Source organism: Panthera uncia, chromosome D2 (genome assembly GCF_023721935.1).
Source record: "Panthera uncia isolate 11264 chromosome D2, Puncia_PCG_1.0, whole genome shotgun sequence".
Lineage (NCBI taxonomy): Eukaryota > Metazoa > Chordata > Mammalia > Carnivora > Felidae > Panthera > Panthera uncia.
The window spans coordinates 37,758,630-37,779,944 of NC_064818.1; the positions used below are offsets into that span (position 1 = coordinate 37,758,630).

Consider the following 21,315-nt stretch of genomic DNA (forward strand, 5'->3'; position numbering starts at 1 on the left):
ATTTTCCCGGGGCTCCAACTCACAGAAATAAACCCTCCCTTCCCACCCCTGCACTTTTTTGATTTAACAAGCCTGCTGGAAAACAATAGTGATTTCCGCATCGATCATAAACAGAAGTGATTACCATACAATTACAGCCTGAACCATCAGCCTCGATGCAATCACTGAGCCGCATTGTAAATCGGAAGACAATTGCCTGCAGAATTACCCCCAAATTGGTTTAAGTGGCAACAAAAGAGTGTTGGCATTTTGGCATTATGGAGAGGGGTGGGGGGAGGACTGGTGGTCCTGGCAGCAGAAGGTCCCCATTGGGGAACTCTTGGGGGTGTCTCCCTTGCCTTTGAGCAGGTGGCTTACTAGGGAGGGCTGCCTGCCACCTTCCCCCACCTCATTCTTTCTCCTGCAATTACTGCTCCTTGCCCGTCTTGGCACAGTTTGTTACAAATTCATTTATACTAATGTGTGAGTGGCTAAGTGTACCAACAACTGGGACAGCGGAGAAGGGTGACTCTGGGGGGAGGGGGTGTTCCAAGAGGCCTCCTCAGCTCCCCTGCTATGGCCTGCTCCCCACTCCCATCTCCTATATGGTTCTTCCAGGCCACCCCATCTCTCTGGACTCTTCTGGTCTGGCTCCCACCTCACAGCCTTCCCTTCTCATCTCCCAGTCCGATGGGCATCTCCCACCAGGAACCTCCTACATTCCATCCAGGGCAGCCTGTTCCCTCCTACAGCTGCAGTGTGTCCCCTGCATCCTACCCAGCTGCCCAGGCCAGCCTGCTCCTGGAAGAGCCTGCTGGCCACCACCGCAGCAAATTTGAGGAGAGGCTCACAAGGTGGGCCTCCACTGACCGGTGCCTGTCCCTTTCCAGCCTCTGGTTCTATGAGAAGTTCACTGCCAGCTGGACATCTCTTGAGTGTCTGAAGACTGCTCCAAAGCTCTGGCTGTTTCTGCAGGGAGCCTGTCTTCTCCCGGGGAAGCGATTTCTCTCTAGGGTCAGACTGTTCTGAAATTATTGGGAAAGCCCTCCCCCCTCCCCCGCCTGACACACTTAGATTCTATCAGATTTGTCCATTTCCAGGTTACAAATACGTTTGCATGTTCCTTCTGATCCTCACAGAGGGGGTTGCGTGGGCTTGGGGTTTTATTCTTGTTTTTGATAAAGAAAGGAGCCCCCGAGGGTGATGCGGCCTCTGCCAGGTCACGCAGCCAGTCAGTGAGGGATGGGGGTCTTCGGGCCCCTATTGGAGTGCTCCGTCCTAGGTGCTGTCTCTCCAGCCTTCCCAGCCCCGCACACAGGCTGAGGGGCTCAGCTGGCCTCTGACTTGCCCTGAGACATCAGGTGATACCAGTCACTGGAACAGGTCCCAGTGAGAGAGCACTTGTGGGGTGCTGCACCTGCTTGTTAGCGCCTCTCGCCCCCACTGCAGCCCTGGAAGGGGACGCAACTCACCCAGGGCCCTTAGGTGCCTGGTGCCAGAAGCTGGCTCCCGCACCGCTGCCAGCCTTCCGGCCTGTGCTGACTGGCATCCTGTAAAGCGGGAGGAAGCCTGATGTCCCTGATCTTTCTTGCTTCCTGGTCCCGGTGCCACCGAGGCTCCATGCCTGGTTGCCCTGGTCACTCTGCAAAAGCCTCAGGACGGGGCCCCATCTAGATGTGGTATATTTAGAACCACGAATTCTGTTGGCTGCCTCAGCTCTGCTCCATGCTAGGCGGGGCCTCGGGGCCACCGTGGGCTTGGCCGAGTGACTCTGGGGCGCCTCCCCGCCCGGCACCCACCTCCTCAGCTCTGGCACTGAGAAGAGACCGATGGCATCCGCAGACTGGTGGTGGTTGGGGGAGAGGCTGCTACCCCCTGCCTGCCCCGCTGACCTGCCCTCGCAGGCCCCACCCCGAGCCTCTGCTCCCTCCCGTGCGCCCCCTGGGTAGCCTGCCCCTTTCCAGACTCCGGTTTTATGAGATGTCTGCAGCCAGCCGGACGTCTAAAGACTGGACTCCTAAGTTCCAGCGTCCCTTAGGAAAACAGGGGTTCGAGGCCATAAAGACCTGGACATGAGTCCTGCCCTGGCCACTTTATGGTCTGTAAATCTGCTTTTTCTTTCAAGTGGGAGCGTACCCACCCCGCTGGACTAGGAAATGACAGAGGCGACCCTGTTATCAGTTCAGGGTCTTCAGGTAACAGCTGCTGTGATCCTCGGCCTCCGAATCGCGTCCTCCCTTCAAGAAGGAAGGGGCCTGGCCTTCGGGGAGCACTCGTCCCGTGCAGAGCTTTGCACTGGCCATTTTAAGGCTGTCTGGTACCATTGTATTCGCGATGTCTGGCACCAGAGCCAGAGCCCCGTGTGGCTGTTTACGTTTCATGCAGTAGAAAGAGTTAAATACAGTTGAGCACACTCACTCCTCACCGTGGCCACGTTTCCAGCGCTCGGTCGTCGCACGGGGCCTGCGGCTGCAGTGTGGGCAGTACGGATACAGGACACGTCCGTCACCGCGGAAGTTCTTCCGGACGGTGCTGCACTGTGTGGTCACCCCACTTCACAGTTGCAAAGCTGAGGACCAGATCAGTGGCACGACACACCCGGAGTCCCGGATGGAGGAGAGGGAACTGGGGGCAAAGCTGGGCCCTCCTTGTGCCAGCTCAGAGACGTGCCCTGTCATGAGCCCTCCGTGAGCTCCTTATTGGCAAGGACTGTGTCTGCTTGTACCCCATGCCCAGCCTGAGGCCAGCCCCAGGGTGGGCATTTGGGACAGTGTCTGCTGAGTGGGTGGTGGAATGAACAACAGAGGGGGCACCGCCTACTGAAACTTGGGGGCACACTTACCTCCCCTCCTGCAGGAGGCACAGAGCCAGCTGCTGAGGAGTGATGGATGGCCCCTCTCCAGAGATAAATGTGGCAGTCAAGGTAATCGGATTGTGTGTGACGGTCTAATTTGTAGGCGAGGGTAGGAAGCGCCCAGCCATGCCTTGCCCCAGCCGCCCATATTAGTTTAATCAAATGCCCAGTATCTAAATGACTGGGCCCCAGTGATGGATGATCTGAGCTCTGTTAAATGCTGTTGCCCTGTCAAACCAAACTTCCCAAGGCCCCGCCAGGCTCCTGGGCTCTTTAATTTGTTTTTTCTTGCTTGGTTATCTCTGCATGGGGCAGAGAAGGGGGGCTGGGGTTCTTCTGTCTGTCTTAAGTCTCTGGTTTTTCAGAAAGAAGGAGGAAGAGGCCAGAGCTGGGGGAGGAGGGAGATGGGGGTCACTTTCCGCCTCTTCTGAGAAGCTCCCTGGGTCACCGCAGACAGTCTTGGGGAGCCCTACTCCCCAGAGCCCTTGAACCTGGGCCTCACAATGCACTGTGTGTCTCCTATATCTTCTAGACTCTCCCACCACCCCGAGCTTTTTCATTCTCTTAATGGGATATTTTGGTATAGCAGAAGTTCTTTGCTCTCATGTTGGATAATTTATCAACTTTCCCTTATGGCTTGTAGTCTTCTTTGAGAATCTTCCTCAATCCCAAGGTCATGGAGCTATTCTCCTATATCATCTTCTAGACCATGTGTTGTTTTGCCTTTTTCGGGGCGGGAGGGGGGGGGGTCATGTGGAGTAAAGGTCAGGTTTCCACTCTGGTCATTCTGTGCTCTGAGCATCTCCTGTGTGCCCCAGACCAGGCTGGATCTTTGGAGAGACAAGAGATAGAAAAGGCTCCATCCTGTCTTCCGGGAGTGACGGTCTCTTTGAGCTACAACATGTGTTCTTAAGAAGGCTGAGAATAGCACATAGATCATGCCACCCTTTGTATCAGGGCGGGGTCTGCCCACTAGTGCTGTGTCCACACCCAGCTCTTCCATTCATGTTGCTACCCGTGTGCTGGGCATTGTTCTAGGCACTAAGGATGTGGCAGTGAACGTAGTACATAGAAACCCCTGCTTAGGGGGGCGCCTGGTGGCTCCGTCGGGTAAGTGTCCTTGTGCAGCTCAGGTCATGATCTCACAGTTTGTGAGTTTGAGGCCGGCGTCGGGCTCTGTGTTGACAGCTCAGAGCCTGGAGCCTGCTTCAGATTCTGTGTCTCCTTCTCTCTCTGCCCCTCCCCCACTCGCACTCTGTCTTTCTCTCTCTGTCTCTCAAATAAAACGTTAAAAGAAGGAAGGGAGGAAGGGAGGAAGGGAGGAAGGAAGGAAGGAAGGAAGGAAGGAAGGAAAGAAAAGAAAAAAGAAAGAAACCCCTGCCTAGGACGAGCTTTTGCTCTGGTTCAGGGAGTGGGGCATCAGGATAAAAAGTAATAGCTGTGGAGAAGGATCGCTCAGGGGAGGGAAACAGAGGGAATCTGGTGGCAGGAGAGATATTACAATCTATAAACTGGAAAGGGTCAGGAGAGCCCTCACCGAGTGAGGACAACTGGGTGAGGGGATGAACCGTGTGGATATCTGGGGTGAGAACCTTCCAGCTGGACGTAGCAAAGGCCATGACGTATGTAAATGACAAAATAGCTCTGGAAATAAAACCTAAAGCTTCTGGCATGATTCACCCTGATTGAGACGAGCTGGGCAACAAGACTGGGGAAGAGAGGAGGCTGGTTTTGGTTCATGCCCTTTTCCTGCTTCTGTATGTTTTTAATCACGGACACACATTACTTCTTCAAAGTAACGTTTGGGAAGTTAAGAAGGGGGGGGGTGGTGAAGTGTAACAGGTGGAACCGTCAGATGTCATGGAAGAATCAGGCGTTTGGAGGCTAGCATATGTGGGCCCCAATCCCTCTTCGCATCTCTGTCGGAACTGTTAGCTTCACAAGGAGAATGGATTTGTCTGTTGTGTACGTAGAAAGTAATCGTGTTAATTAAAAATGGACAGTCCCGTTCTGCCGGTTGTTCTGGCTGATTGTCCTTGGACAGATTCCTTAACCTCTCTGCGTGCCAGTTTCCTCCTGGAAAACGGGGGTAGTGATCCTGACATCACAGGACTGTCAGGAAAATGAACGGAGAGAAGGGATGTGTCGAGTTTCTGCCTGGCTCGCAGTTGACCTTCACGAGGGCATGTCCCGGCATGGCCTGGCTGTCTTCAGGACAAAGGCAGGGAGATCAGCCTGGTCCTCAGATCCTCCAGGGGTTTGAGATCCCAGGAAGGCCCTGCACTGCAGCTCCCTCAGGGGCAGCTGGGTTTGCTCCGGACGCCCAGGCTGATGGCCGTCCAGACCCTGAGACCCTGCTCGGTGGTCAGTTATGTGACCAGCAGACGCTTGAGAAGCCTCCTCAGGATCCAACTGGCCCAACTAGAAGGTGCCTGCTGGGCTAGGACCAGCCGGTCATCTGGCTCCGACGCCCCTCCCTGCCCCGGTGTTTCCTTCTCTCTGGGTGCTGTGTTCATTTTTCATGGCTTCCATCGGAGGCAGAAGGCAGAGAGCCGTTTCCTGCAGGGAGAGAGCAAGTGCTGGGGTGGGGAGGAGGGAGGCAGAGCTGCATGGTGATTAAACACTGCAGAGGCCTAAACAAATGACGGCTCCCTCCCCCAGCTGCTCTGGAAGAGAAACAGGGAGCCAGGCCTGAATGAAGGTGGCCCAGGCTGCTGTCTGCACGCCCCCCCCCCCCCGCCCCTGCTGCCTGCCTTACCTGGGGCTGCCTCCAGAGCTACAGCCATGCTGAGAGCTACAGCCATGCTGAGCCCCGCAGGACCTCACTCAGTGCTCCCAGCCACTCCGGGAGGCAGGTACCAGGGCAGAGAGGGCTCAGGACCAGACAGCTAACACACTAGCAAGTTCTGGGGAGACGATAGTAGTTACCTCACAGAGTGCAGGCTTGAGTGAGACAGTGTGTGCAAAGGGCTCAGAACAGGGCCTGGCCTGAGTCCAGTTCTCCATCCACAGGAGCCACTGTCAAGGTTGCCCTATTAACACCTTCAGAGCGTGTAGGTGAGATTGTTTTACCTGCAGGTGAAGAAAGAGGTGTACACACCGGCCAGGACCTTGCCCAAGACCACACAGCCCACAGCTAGTAGATAAAACCTGGACTCACCCACTTTGGACTCCCTACCCAGTGTTCTTTCTCCTATACCCGGGGCCAGGAAGAGAGGCCAGGGTCAGACCGCCAGGGCCTTGAACGTAACAATCAGGGAAGTCAGCCGACAGTGTTAGAGATCATGTGCCAAGCACACAGTTCCCCTTGACCTGAGAGCCTGTGTGCCTTCTGAACCCAAAGAGGGAAAGGGAGGAATTTTTCCTCCTTTCTCCAATCACGCAACAAATGGCAATTGAGCTCCCCCCTTGGTCCAGAGCAGTGGTTCTCCAAAGCGGGGTTCTCAGACCAGCAGCATCAGCATCGCCTCGGAACTGGCTAGAGATGCAAATTCTTGGGTTCCTTCCCACCCCCGCTGACTCTGTGTTTCAACAAGCCTTCCAGATGATTCTGATGCACAGGCAAAATTGGAACCCCCCTGGCCTGGAGACCCAGGTGGTTCGGTCCTGCCCCGGGACCTCACCATCCAGGACACCGATTCACGCAGACATCACCCAGATGTGTTACTCTCTAAGAAACAGGTGCAGCCAGGAAGTACTGTATGTCAATGGAATTCTTATAAATGATTATTTTCATTGCAACAAGGCAGCTGGATATTTAAAGAAACCTCGCAGAGAATCATTTCATCTCATAAAGGAGCTTCTGCAAAGAGAAAACTCCTCTCCCATTTCCTGCCCACCGCCCCTCCCCCGTGTTCTATAAATTCAGTCTCTAAGTCATCTTTTCTTCGAGTGGTGTCCACCTATCCATAACTAAAACAAGTCGACAATACGAGATAGTCGCCAAACTGCACCGGGAAGCAGGGCTAAACTGCTAGTCCGGAAGCGCCGAAACTAAACCGGGAAGTTTAAGGAAGCACAGTGGGACCGTTCTGGTGTTTCAGGCAGCCAGGTTACCCACTGCCAACCCCCGGCTAGGCACCTGGAGACGTGGCAACAGCCAGCCACGGGTGGCTACCGGGGTCCCGTCAAATATCCACACTCAGGGCTTCTCAGGAAAGAAGCGATCCACTAGAAAGCCAAGGCAGAAACGTGAAATGTGCAGGCGGTGGGCTGCTCTTGCTGGGTGCGTGGATAAGAGAAAAGAACCCTGCAACACAGTTTTGGGTAGAGAACGCACTGGAAGGCTGTCCTCTCCCACAGCGTGGGGCCAGGTCACCTGCCCCCGAGCTAAAACACGGGCCTGATTTGCAGAGTGCCTGCCGCCAGAGCAGGAATTCTGTCCCCACCCTTAAGCCACTTGTGCCGCTCAAGCCTTTGTATCGTTTAGTCTTCCCTTCGCGAGCCCAGGCTGGGGAGGAAGGAAGCATCGTCTGCCTCTCTTGTACTGTGAACCTGAGACCGTTGCAGGTTAAGGAGGTCCCTGAGCCAGGGGAGGCGGAGAAGGATTGGGGGTGGTCCAAATACTTGGAGGCAAAAGAGCTGGGGCTCTGGCCAGCGGGTCTTTTCTCAACTTGCTCTTTCTCAAAGAGCAGTGAGTGACCTAAAGTCAGTTCTCAGTAATCAAGTACCTGGATCACCAGGCCAAGCGCCACCCACCCCAAGTCTCTCTCTTGTCCTTGTCCCCGTGGCACACGCACCTTCAGTCACTCTGGGGCCGGGATGCTTTCCAGGTAGTTCCTTTATAGAAACAAAGGCGTCCTGGGATCAGCACCTTTCTCAAGGCCTGGTCTCGAGACCCCAGGACGGTCTACTCTGGCTTCGTGAGCCTAGGCTAGGTGAAAGGGAACCTCCATTTGAGGATCTTGGGGTTTGCTGTCGGCTCCAGCTCCCATGAGGGCCAAGAGCCTGGGTTTGGCCACCGGGGCCAGAGCTAATGATGGGAGTGCACAGCCAGGCCTCTCACCCCCACCCCCCAGACTCACAGTCCCCTTGCCTTCCTTGAAGATGAACAAGCATGATGGTTAGACTTGGCTTCTGGTCGAGCCTGGGAAGGGCCTGGCTCCACTCCGACCTCTCCTTATGCTAGGGGTGGGAAGAAGGAGGACATAGACCCACTGCCAAGTACTGAACTAGGAAGCCTCAGCAAAGTCAGCTACCCAGGGAAGAACCAGATTCCTGTCACTGCCCCCGCCCCCCCCCATTACCTGAGAGTGAGTGTTCAGGCCCCGGGAGAAACTATACATACAGGACAGAAACCGGCTCTCCAGGTGGCACCTGCTGGAATGAGGGGCATACAGCTTCCATGGCTCCTGGGGGCACACTGTGTGCCCATGTGGCCCAGGTCTGGTCTTGCAGACCCAGTGGGCGTGCCATGCCAGGGCCAACAGTATGGGGAGAGCTCTCCTCCATCTTGCTTGGGTGGCACCTTGGAGCAAAATGGAGCTAGGGAGACTTCTTGACTCTCAGGACCCTCCTCCCAGTGGATATTCTGGTCAATCCTTGAGTAGCCAAAGGACCTGTCCTTTTGGAACCCATGTCCCCCCGGAATGGGGGGGGGACAGATGCACAGAGGCCACCTGGCTTCAGTCTGTTGTGGGGTGTCTGGGGTCATCCCCTCCCCAGCATGCCTGCTTTGCTATTAATGCTGTATAACTTTCAGCTGAGGTGGTCTAGACCCCTACCCTTACCCTATTAGCAGCAGATGTCCCTGGGGTAAGAGGAGAAACTCCTGCCTTGGTCCTAGCCTGTCACATGCTCAGGTGTGCCCTGAGCCAGGTTCCCCAGCTTCTCTGTGCCTGCCCTTTATCTCTATGATGGGGGCTGTGGCCACTCCACGACCAGGTAGCTTATGAGGGTCCACAGCCAGCTCACACGCCCCTCGCAGGGGCACAGGACACAGTGATGGCTCCCTGCCAGCTGGTCTTAGCGACAGCAGCAGTTCGGCCCATGGCCTCTGCCCAGGCCCATCCCACAGGCTGGCAGGACCGAGGGGCACCACTAAGGAAAAGGGGGCACTCTCTTTCTGATGAAAATGGCCCCTTGAGCTTGTTTCGGTTGTCTTTTCAACTGAACCAGTTATCCTGGAAGGCTCTAGGTGGTGGAGTGAAGTAGGCAGGGAATTTTCCAGGCTGGGATTTTCCTAAAGCCCACGGACAGGCTCAACCTGTCTGACATCTCCTCTGGGGTCTGAGGACCTGCCCAGCAGGATGAAGGACAGCCAAACCGGTTTGGATTGGGAATCATCCCTACAGCTCAGGCTCTGAGGTCCCCTGGAGTTCAGTTCCCAGGGTGAGTTCACATGCCTTGAGCCTCCTAGCTCCTGCCAACCTAGACAACCCAAGGGGAGAGGGGTGGGAGCATGTGTAGAGCCTTCTGGGAGGAAGGACACAGCCCAGAGGCCCTCTCTGGCCACGCAAGGACCTGAGATGGCAGGATGCTGAGCACAACGATGCAGGTAGGGCCGGGCAAGGCAGGCCAGGAGCCTCCGTGCTCATCCGGGGCCAGCCACACCGCCAGCCTGGTCCGTCCTCCCCACGTGTGGGGCCTGAGTGTGTGCACAGATACAAGGGGCAGGCAGACAAGGAGAGGGGCAGGGCCACTGGCGGCCAGAGGGCCAGCAGATGATTCCTCCTTGTCTTGACTTTCCTACCCCCACAGTGATGGCAGGTGACAGAGCAGGGAGCAGAGTGTGGGATTGATCTAGAAAAACCAGCAGTTGAAACTGAGGACAGCGTGCTCCTGCCGGTGGCGGTGGTACAATGATACAGCTGTTTTTGCAGGAGAGTAAGATTTTCTCACAAGGAAAGTACCTCTTGTTTTATGGTCCAGGGGTCAGCTGTCAGGGCCAGCCAAAGTCCAGGCCACAACCCCCCAGGAACGATGTTTTCTGTAACCAGAGGGAAGTCCTACCCCCTCCCCAACCCCCATTACCCCCGGGTCCTGCTCTCAGACCTCAGCACTCCCACTCCCTGCTCTGGACTCCTGGATTTATTAAATGGGGTACCTGGGCAAGGTGAGATCTCTGGAGCCCTTTCCTTCTATAACCCGGGGAGGGAAGCGTCCAGGCCAGACATGAGGACAGGTAGCTCATCCCACAATCCCACAGCACCTGCAGGATTAAGAAGGGTGGAGGCTGCCCTCAGCCCTGAGAGATGTGACCCCCTTATGAGACCAGGGCTGATTCGTGGGGCCACAGACCTCAGAGAGCACAGCACCTACCCCCCTCTCACATATGGCCCTGAGACAGGAGGAAGTTGCCAGAGGTCACACAGGAAGTTGGTGCAGACTGTGGGACAAGAAGCTGGGATGGCGCCAACTGACGGGATGAGAGGTGGGCAGGAGGCACAGAGCTGCCTCCTGGGGACGTGCCTGTTCTCAGATCTGTGACACCACAGACGCAGGGAGATGAAAGAGAGGCCATCCTGGACCAGCCCCCGGGTCACTATTGTGTTTGAATCACCTGCTCTTGGGCCTCCGTTTCTGCTTCCTAAAATACGGACCGCCTCATCCTTGGCTGCCCCCGCTGGGGTTTTGTGAGGCTCAGTGAGGCAGGGGGCGCCGGGCAGACGAGCAAAGGGCTGCCTCTGCACGCTCGTGATCCCATCAGACTCTCCCTGTCCATGCTGGGGCGACGTCACCCCATTTCAGAGGCATGCACATAGACCCCAGGCCGGCCCACTGGGTCAGTGGCCACATTAGGGCTGACGCTGGGTCTCCTGAGCCCAAGCAGCCACTGACCCCGGCTCTGCCTGTCTGTGGTCATGTGCATCCTGTGCTGTTTTCTGGGAGGAGATGACCTTGGAGAACTGGCAGGGAGGGGCCCTTTTTCCATCTCCAGGGGACCCGACAGAAGTGGGCCCACAGAGGAGGACAGGCAGAAGAACAATTCCACGGACAGCTTGGGGATCATGGGTCAGAGCAGGAATCCTGCCCTTGGCTCCTGTCGCTCATCCCACTCCTGCTAGATACACAGAGGCATGTGGACTGAGGAGGGGCCGAGGGTCTGCCCGGGCCTCCCAGCTAACCACCCCTCGTGTGGGGCCAGAGGAGAGGCCCTTTGTCAGCTGCTCTGTCAGCCCGGTTAGAGAGGGGGGCTGCAAAGTCAGTCCCCACTCCCAGGCACTCTCGGGGAAGGAATCTGCCCAAACTGGCCACCTGCACCGCATGGCCCGAGAGCAGGGTTGGAAGTGAGCAGCTTCTGGGCTCAGATATGTGGGGGGCCTATCGTCTTGCCCGCTTCAGAGAGTCGGGCAGGGAAAACGGGCATAGCTGGGAACTAGGGGACAGCTCTGCCTGCCCAGGGAACACCCAGCATGAAAGAGGTGCTACAAGCTAGGGCCCGTGGTATATAAGCATTTTTGTGACGCTCTTACAGATGAGTGAAAGAAATTGTGTTTTATTTGAACAACAGCATGTAGATGGGGAGACAGGGCAGCCTCTCTATCCTTAAAGGAGCCACGTGCTCAGTAACAACACAAACGGTTCATTTGCCTATAGTCCTTTGTATATGCCAGGCACTGTACTAACATTTGATGTACATTAGCTGGTTTAATCCTCCCGACAGCTTAGGGGGTAGGTAATATTTACTATCCCCATTTTACTAAAGGGAAGACCAAAGCACAGAGAGGTTAAGTAACTCACCCCAGGTCACACAGCTGCCAAGTGGCTGAGCTGGGATTTGAACCCGAGCTGACTGGCTCCAGCGTGTGTTCTCCACCACTCTGCCTTCTGGAGGCAGGAGGTAGGCAGCGTTTTACAGCAAAGACTCTGGCACAAGACTTGCCATTTCTTACGTGGGGTTTAGAGCTTGGGCCCTTCCTTCATCCTGGGACTCCTCACACCAGGCCTGTGAACAGAGGTTCCTCTTCTTGTCTTCCCACTTTATAGATGACAGGGAGAGACCAGTCCCCGCCTGACCTCCTCCCCTCCTGGCCCCTCACTACTCCTTTTCCCTGCTCGGCTCTGGAGAGTGGGATCCTGGTCTCCGGACACAGGCAGAAGTCCCCGTGGTCTCTTACTCCCAAGCTTCCCTGGGCAGTGGTCCCAAGGCCCCATGGGTGGGGGATGAAAGGAAGGTCAGAAGCTGGGAAGGCGTGGCCTGGGTCTGGAGGCTGGAGGGGGAAAGAGCATGGCCAGGGAGCCCTGGGCGAGGTGCTCTGGGATCCCCTGTGAGACGGCCACTGTCCACATGAACAGCAGTGTCAACCCAAGAGCAGAGAGAACCCAGGGCGGCAGCCAGCCTCCCAAGGTATAGGAACTGAGGTGGTTTCTGTAATCTGCTTACCTTTCCTACTCCATTTTGGCGTGGCCCGCCAGTGGGTGTGCGTGTCACAAAACAGGTCTCAATTGACTCAGTTACAGGTGTTATTTGATGACAGCGCCAATCTCTAGACTCGTCCGGATAGGATTCCTTTCGGGGCTGATGTTCCTGAGGCCAGGTCCCAGCCCCTGGGGAATGGGGAGCTGCTGACAGGTTTAAAAGCCACAGGGCACCGGCCACAGGTTGACCCCGATTGTCTGGCTCTCGGACGCAGCAAGTGCAGTCTGTCCGTCCCTCCCGCCTTGCCTGTATTGGGTTATCAGCTGCGATTCTCTTCAGTGCATCGGTTGTGTTGGTGCATGGCCTGTGCCAAGGGCCATGCTGGGTGTCAGGGTTGCAGAAGCGAACCCCTTGGCTCCCATCATGGCCCGTGGGTTGCTGTGACAACACAAAAGCACACCTTCCCCCGGATAGCCCGGCTCTCTCTGACTCATTTCCGCATCCATTGAACATCTCCCATCCCTACCAAGCAGCGTACAGCCTCCGGGGACACAGACTGGAGAGAGGTGATCAGAATACATTTGTGGAAAAATTCCTCTGGCCGCCTTGCATAGTGTGGGTTGGCAGGAGGCAGGTTTGGAGACGGAGATAAATGATGGGCCGGGCTTGTCGTAATTCAGGGGCGAAGGGACAAGGCCTGCAGAAGGTGATTGCAAGAGGCAAGAAGCAAAGGGGACACACTGCAGAGATGATCAGGCTGCACTGGTCTCTGTGGGGGGCAGAGGCGGGGATGTCTCCCTGAGGTGGCTTGAGGTGCTCCCGGGGAATTTGGGTGGATCGGGGAACAGGACCTCAGATGCGGGGTGGGGAGCTGGGAGGAGCCCAGCGTGGAGGCCCATACTTGCTCCCAACTCACCGGGCAGGGCCCTCCAGCTGCCCAGGCCAGACTTTCCCACTCCTGCTGCCACTTCAGAGGGTCCCGATGGCACGGTCCTGATGGCAGTGAGCTGATGGCACGGAAACATTTGAGAGTGGGTCCTTAATATTCCTCGTTGAGCAGTGAACTCCACTGGCATGCTCCCAAGGGATCTTTGTGCCTCGCCCTGCAAGAATCTTCCTCACCCCCTTCCCCAGGGGGTGGCCACAGCCTCCTGGGCACCTCTGAGTCCTGCCCCAAGCCTGGGTCTCAGAAGCCCCTCCTTTCTCCCTTCTTCCCTTTCCTCCTCCCTCCCCCCTTCTGTCTCTCTCTCTCTGTTCCTCTCTCTCTCTCTCAAACATACACACACACACACACACACACACACACACACACACTCACTCATATACACCCAGAGTTCCTCTGTTCTCCAGCAGCCTTTTAGTCGCTAAGATGCTCTTTGATACTTAATATGCCTTTGTTTCATTTTGCATGTAGCTTCCCCAGGCTGCAGTGCATTTGATAATTGTCTGGCTTGGCCCTTACATCCAGGTCTCTATACCTTCCCCCTGACACCCCCCTCCCCACCCATGGCTGCTCCCATCCCTTCCCAGTCTGCAGACCTTCCCCAGAATGAGCAGCCCAGGCCTCTCACTGTCTGAACGTCCCCTGCTTGCCTCCATAAAGAACAAATGCCTTGTTTCCTGTGGCCACTTGGCTGCCTCTGGTGCCTGGCTGCTTTTCAAGCTGGAGTGCAGCCTGGCAAGGGGCAGGCAGCCCTTTTCCTGTGCCCGGGTGAGCTCGATCACCCCTTTGATGCTCTAACTCCCCGACCCCAGCCTCTGCCTCTCCTCCACACGCACCGGCTCATTGTCTGCTGGCTGCTGGGCTTGTCTGGAGAATGCAGCTTCACCCACACCCCCCTCCCCACACCTGGAACCCAGGCAATTCCCAAATCCTGCCACGCAGCCTCTTCCCACCCCCACCCGCCATCTCTCTGGTGAGACCAGCCCATCCCACTAGTCCATCTGGCCAGCCCCTCCTGCGTGTCCCCTCTGCCGGCAGCTGCAGGTACAGAGACATGCAGGTCCTGTCACTGCCCCCAAGGAGGACACATCTGAGACAAGCCAGGACTAACATGCCCTGGGCGCCACTCCCAACCTGCCCTCACTTTTGTGTCTGGTTTCCTTTTGCTTGTCCCTCAAGCATCCTGTGGTGGCTGCAGGGGGCATAGCCAGGAAGATCTTGGGGCGCAAATGTCGGCCATTTTCCCACCCTACCCTCCTAGATATGCATCCTGTGTCCTCCTGATGCTCAGACCTGGAGTTCATTTCCATTTCTCTTTCAGAAGAGTGCATGCTGCTTTAGCCATAGCATCTTCTGGCACAGGGGTCCCTAGACACATCTACTGCATCCCAGTAATAGAAGGTGCCTCCCATTGTCATGCACACCAATATTTATGTCCCACTAGGAAGGAAGTCCTACCACTAATCACAGCACAATATGACATCGACTGTAAGACACATGCTGTGGCAGATGGCCCTAGTTTAGGTCCATGGCAGGTCTGGAGTGGGAATCTGGTGTCCCTGTGGCTCCCTGGGTAAGTTGCAGAGAGTCGAGTGCAGGCAGTGGGACCGAGAACTCAGCTGTCACGTCATCCCCTGGCTGGAGTCCCCTCTCCTGTCCACTGACCCTCAGGGCTGCTGCTTCCCCTGTGGTGTGGCCATCAGGAACTTGGCTGCTGAAGACTAGGGCCTAAGATAGGGCCAGGTGAGGTGTCCGAGTCTGGGTGTTGGGTTGCTCTGGACCCCAAGGAACCCCTCAGATGGCTGCTGTTGGGCTAGGGGTCCCGTGGTGGATCCCAGGGAAGCCCAAATTCCTCCCTTTCAGGGCTAAAGGCACCTTTCCAGTGGCTGAAGCAAAGGCAGAGCCGCCTCTAAGGGAGGACTTGATTTTTGCATCCTGTGTCTCCGGCGAAGCAGGGCACATGATATTGTCCTCACTTTGCCCCTTGGCACCCACCTCAGCGGCTCAGGAGGGAGGCAGGAGGAAGGGGCCACTCCACAGAGCCTGCAGCCAGCTAGGCATCATCTGCTCCAGGGCTTGGGACTTACAGATGCCCTGCAGCCACCCCAGCCCCTGTGCACTTCTGGAACCGCATTCCTCTTCGGTTCATTTGACTCTGTTGTATGGCCCCAAGTGGCCGGAGACACCGAGGCCCCCATCCTGTTGGTCACTCATCTACCAATGGGTCAGTGATGCCCATTGTCATCGTCGCAAACACGTGGATAGTACCTACTAGGGCCTGATGGTAACTCAGCTCATCCTTACAACTACCCTATGAGGTGGGGAGTAGAATACCACCACCCCATTTTAGAGATGGGAAAACTGAGGCACAGGAAGATTAGGCAACTTGCTCAAGGTGTCACGTGGGTGGTAGAGACTGAGCTGGGATCAGGTTTCGTGGACTGGTTCCAAAGTCAGTGCCTCACCAGCTCCCCCAGGGCTATGTGGTGGGTGTGGGATGCAGGGGCTGCTCTTCTGGGACTACTGTGGGTTACAGGGTTCCTTTGTTCCCTTCTCCACCCTCCCTCCCTTTCTGGCTTCTGCTCGGACAGCCTTATAGTTAGTTGGCAACACTAATCATAGCTCACATCCATTCTCTGAGGCAGGCAGCCCCCGTTAAGCCCATTTCATAGATCGGGAAACTGGGTCTCCGAGCCACGAAGCAGCCTGTGTGAAATCTCACGGTGGCAGGACATGAGCCAAGTACTGTCACCTGTGGGACTACAGGGCCAGGGCACCTAGCCCCCACTTCCCGTGGCCTGCCTACCATTGTCCCTGCCCTCTCTTGGGGCAGCGGGGGCACTGGTGCCCATTGGGGCTGCTTTGACACCTCCTGGAGGGGGCTGGGATGGCCTCCTCCCATTCGCAAGGCGCTTTCCTGCCAGTGGGAACAGGGAACATCTGCAGACCCTCACCTGCTCTCCAGAGACCACACACGGTGCCTTCTGGGCCTCCATGCTTATTACACCAGACACTGTTTTCAGCACTTTGTAGGGGTTAGTGTCATTTACATGTCACAACAGCCCTCCAAGGAGTGAGCATTGCCATCAATGCCTACTTAACAGGTAAGGAAACTGAGGCCCAGAGAGCTCGTATGATTTGCCCAAGGTCATGTAGCTCTAAGGGGTGGAACCCAGACTGTCCGGGTGAGTGGTCCTCCCAGGACCGGCCAGAGGGCTGGCCGCGGTGGCTGTCTACACAGTAGGAGGGGCCCCTGAGATGTGGAAGGCTGGTATCCCCTCCCGAAACTCTTCCCATTGCGGGCACCCTCATGCACTCTGCACCACACCTTCCGGTCCCTCCCACCCCATGCGGGGACTCTTCATGCCTGGCATCCCTCCCGAGTCCCAGAGCCTGTGCTCAGTGGTCCCTTTTCCTTTCCCACCGCAGAGAGTGCCCAGAGGAGAGACACAGGGCCAGAGAGACATGCAGGCGGGGCTGGCCCGTCAGAGCACACGCACTCAGCTCGGCCCAGATGCACGCACACAGGCAGTGCACATCCAGACACACCCCGCCCTGCTGGGCTGTCTCTCTGTCCCTGTGTGATCCCCTACCTGCCTCTGTCCGTCAGTCCTCCAGGGTCTCTGACGGTGCCCAGACTCCCTCTTTGGCTGCACATTCCCACACGTCGTCGTGAACCGGCATTTGCCCCAGAACAGCTTGCGTTGGCTTGCACCATGAGAGAGCACACACTGTGCCCGTGCAGCCGCCACCATGTGTCTGCCAGTGTGGCCTCTGTGCTCACCGGCTGCTCAGGCCGAGGGGGTGAAGGGTGCTGCCTCCCTCGCTCCCTGCCCTTTGCCTCCTGATTGTAGGAACGTGGCTGTCCTGGCATCTGTGTGATACCGTGACTGCCTAATGCACATGTCACATCTGCTCACAGCGTTCCAGACTCTTCACAGCCAGGCTCTGCTATGCCACCGGCTCCCTTTTATTCCCGTAACGGAAAACCACTCCACGAGACAAGGGCTGTCCTTGAGCAAGCAGGGGGGTGGCCCGTGACATTGCAGGAGAGCTCCTGCGTGGCGTGGTGCCCCCCGGGAAGGGTGAGGGCTGGGAGGCGCGGCCACGGGCAGCGGGCAGCACCATCTGTGGCCATCCTTTGTGCTGGCAGCCGAGCAGTCCCTCCGTCGCTGCGATCCTGCAGGCCTCGTGCTTGGCGTGCAAATGAGTTTCCAGATGCCCAGTGCCCGCCCCCTCCCCCCCACCACACACACACACAAGAAGCAGTAACTAGGGGCTTAGGAGAAGAATGGAGCAATCTGGAAATTCATTTCTGTTTGTTCCAACCTCTCTGAATAGGCTGCCTCCCCCTCCAGCTGCGGCAGATGTGTGCTGAATGCCCGCTTTAGGGGCGCTTTGCCCTGGTTCTGGGCAGACACACGCCAGGGTAGGGGCCTCCCTGTGCAGGTGGTGGCAAGATGAGCCTCACAAAGAGGGCCAGGACATATCTCTTAAGACCTAGCTGCCCCCCCCCCCCCCCCAGCAGCCCCTCCTGGAGGCAGAAACAGGTGCTCTCCTGGCCGAGGGCACAGGCTGCTTTTCAGCCCACACTTTCCTCCTTGACCGGATGTCTTCGGGCCCTGCACCAGCAGAGCAGACAAACCCAGCAAGCCGGGAGGGCCCGTCACCGCCCCGCCCCGTTCCCTGCAAGAACCGCTGCCCTTCTCTTGTCCTTGAGCCCCCAGCAGGTCCCTGGTAACCGGTGGACCTCGCTCCCGGGCAGCCTCAGCAGGACGGCATGTGCAGGGTTCTCCGGCTGGTCCTAGTGGCTGGCCCCTGGCCCCTGCCCGCCTGGGGAGGAGCGGGAAAGAACCCCTAGCCCCCCACTACTGATCAAGCTTACGCGGGCCATGAGAAGGGGCAGAGTGTGACATGACTTCAGGGGGTCCCTGGCCCTGCCTTTCGGGTTTTCGGGCTAATGGGGCACTCTCCCCGGGGTCTGGGCAGTTTGAAGCGACAGCCCTGTGCAACCCCTCCAGGCAGGGCTTTGTGCCTCAAGGTTTTGTTTTTTTTTTTCCCCCAGTGCCAGCTGAACGTGGCAACGGGCATGATTTGCACGTGGCCTAAGGGGTTCCTCACTGAACTGGCAGGGCTGGAGACCACAGCCACTTGGTGTCTGCCTCCTGAAGGGTTTCATCCGCTCCCCCACATTTTGGTTCAGGCTTGGGCTTCCCCACTGGGGTGTGGGGCAGGGGACACACCATCTGTGCCTCTGCCCGTCTAGGCGTGGTTACTGTGAGCGAGGGACTCCACCTGCCTGAGCTCAGTCTGCTCATCTGTAGAATGGGGATAACAGCTGGCATTCTGGATCATGCAGGGCAGGTTTGAACAGAAGGGCACGGAAGCATGTTGTACAGCATCTAGATGGGAGAGCCTGGAAATGAGGGAGCGGGCTCTGCACCCAGCCAAGTGGCTGAGCTGAGCCGTCCTGGTTCCAAAGGCCCCCGGCTGCCTGGCAGGGCTACTTCCGTAGCCATCAGACAGACCAGTCCGGCTGAAGTACTCGTGGCAGGAGGGGGCCAAGGTGTGGTCGCCCCTTTTTGCTCCCACGCAATTGTCTCAGCAGTTTTCCCGTCTACCCCTCACCACAGCCCTGGGAGGAAGGCAGGGCAGGAGTCGTTATCCCTCTTCCTCTGCAAGCAAACGGAGGCCCAGAGAGGGTCTCCGAGCTCCGTGGGTTCACACGGCAAGGTGGTGACAGCCCGGCCTTCCGGACTCCCTCATGCTCTTTGGAAGACCTGGCCAGACAGACTGAGCCTAAGCTGCTTTTGGCCCCTGGTGGTTACCTCAGGCCGGTGGAAGATGATTCCCCAGCACCCCGTTAACTTCAGCTACTTTTCTCTCGGTGTTAATGTCTCTAAGCCTGGGCATGGAGGGTCCTCCTGTGCTTCTGCCCTTGCTGCCCCTTCACACGCTCTAGCTTATCCCCCACCCGTGGGCCGCCCTCTGCCCTGGAAATCCTTCGTTCTCCAAAGCGTGGGTGCCCAGCACACAGGGGCCAGCCGCTGGGCTGACTGGAAGGATGGGCACTTCTGCGGGGAGTTCTTCCGGGGAGGACCCTGCAGGCACTGCTGGGATCCTCACTAGGCTCCAGGAAGGCTCTGGATTCCTTGTGAAGTTTTCCTCGCCTGCCCTACCTCTGGGGAGGGGGAGAAGCCATGTCGGGCTGCTTCTCAGGCTTCGCTGAGAAGTCTGGGGGTGGGCCGGCAGGCCCTTCCTAAGCTCGCCCCACACAGGGTCTGTGCGTGGCTCCCTCCCTTGCTTCGGGGGTGTGACCCCTGACGTCCCCTCCGTCATGTCCGGTCTCTCCTCTTTGCCGCCTCTGGGCTTGTCCTTCTCAAAGAGGTAGCCGTTGAAATGCGCCCCCCTCTGCTGCCCTCCTCCAGCATCAGGAGCCTTTTAGCCCTTCCTTCGGGGTGTTAGTCCCGCTGTACAGGTGAGGAGGCTTAGTGGCTCTCCCAGTGTCACACGAAGGTGGGAGCACCCAGTGTGGGCCCGCGACGGGGGTGTGGGCGTGGCAGGAGGAGGTGGCCACGGGGCCCGCTGACCATCCTGTCCTTCCTCGTAGCCCTGCTGTCCTCCTGGTGCGAGGAGCTCGGCCGCCTGCTGCTTCTCCGACATCAGAAGAGCCGCCAGAGCGACGCCCCCGGGAAACTCCCCATGCAGCCTCCCCTCAACTCCATGAGCTCCATGAAACCCACTCTGTCGCACAGGTGAGTGGGCACATGCCTCCAGGGGTGGGCGCTGGGCAGCCAGCCCTCAGGCCCCGACGTGCCCTTGGAAGAGCCCCTCAGGTGGCAGGACTGGGGTGGGGGCCTCTGAGCAGCCGTGAGGATATTCCCTGTTTTCTCAAATGCCGCTGTTCTTTAAATCCGTGTGGGTGAGCGCCGTTTCTCCAGCGTGACAACGGAGGCTGCAAGCGCTGGTCTTACCCAGCCTGACTGCTTTGTCCCTTCAGTGGAGGGCCGTCTCTTCTTGAGGTTCTAGACTCTGGGCTGAAAGGTAACCATCCTGAGCCCAGGGTCTTCCCCCTTTTCCTGAGCGAGATGTTGGGCAAACCCGGAGACACCCGGGGCCCAGAAGGGGCTCGAGAACGTCACAGAGCTGATGGTCCCACCGGCAGATGGATGGGGACAGAGCGAGCCCAGGCCGACCACGCAGGAGCCGAGTGAGGCTGGGCTGTTAGCACAGGGGTGGGGCCACCAGAAGCCCAGGGACACAGGTGGGAACGGCGTGGCGGAGGCCATCAGGCACCGAGGAACTGGCCGGTCTGCCCTGCAAGGAGCGTGGGCTCAGGCCCAGCAAGTCCTGTGGCTAAGTGTTCTGCAGGTGCCTTGCTGAGCTGGGCACGCCCTCGCCCAGTGCTCTGCCGGCCGAGCAACAGACCCGCCACGCTGTCTGCTTTTCCTCTGCGGTCCCGCCAACGAGCACGTTTCGGGGTGAGGTGCATTTGCAGTCAGAGCTAGGCTCCCGTTCGTGACCCAGCCCGACCGAGGCACCCGCGGCCCAGAGCACCCCGCAGGAGACCTGGCTCACGCCGTTGAGGCGCTGCCACGGACGCAGGCACTGGCCACACTCCACAAATTGAATTGGAGACTGTTGATTCTCAGAGCCCCAGGGGAGCTCCTTAGGTCCAGCACCCTGCCCAGACAGGACGGCCCCAACACATGGTTCCCTGCCTCTGCCAGAAGCACTTTTTAGGACGGCAAGCCCGTCAACACTGCCTCACCGCACCCTCGGCCCAACCTGTGACCACTCAGACTCAGGACAGCCCCCCTTCTGTGCGTGTTTCCTGGTGGGTGGTACCCTGTTGGCATTTGGGCCAGGGCATTTTTTCATGGTGCGGGACTTTGCAGGGCATTTAACATCTCGGTCCCTGCCCACTCGGTTCTTCTACTGCCCCCTCTCCCGCCCCCACGGTGCTTAAGTACCTTCACGCAGTCTTGGGGCCAAGGGTATCACCTGTGGCTAAGAAGCACTGCTCTAGAGAGACAAAACCCACCTCTGGCCGCCTTCCTCCCCTCACCCTGGCTCAGCAAAAAGCCACAGGTCTTGTCCGTCTGAGCAGCTGCCAGCCACTGTGCACTAGGTGGGGCTGAATGCAGCCTAAACTACCCAGCTCGCATTTACCCTTCTTTTAGTCTGTTCCCACTCTGCGCCGCCAGACTCATCCTGCCTCTTGTTGCCTCACACGTC

General features: G+C 57.7%; 2 protein-coding genes across 6 annotated transcripts in view; both read left to right on the forward strand.

Moving 5' to 3' along the window:
• Positions 1-21,315, forward strand: part of RPS24 (ribosomal protein S24) — a 1,165,472-nt gene that overhangs the window by 1,106,938 nt on the left and 37,219 nt on the right. The gene's annotated exons all lie outside the window — the stretch shown is intronic.
• ZMIZ1 (zinc finger MIZ-type containing 1) overlaps positions 1-21,315 on the forward strand; it is a 233,722-nt gene that overhangs the window by 178,569 nt on the left and 33,838 nt on the right. For all 5 annotated transcript variants that reach the window (XM_049646263.1, XM_049646258.1, XM_049646262.1 and 2 more), the window contains one exon: positions 19,688-19,832. In XM_049646263.1, coding sequence (XP_049502220.1) covers positions 19,688-19,832 — 145 coding nt within the window. The remainder of the gene's footprint in view (positions 1-19,687; positions 19,833-21,315) is intronic.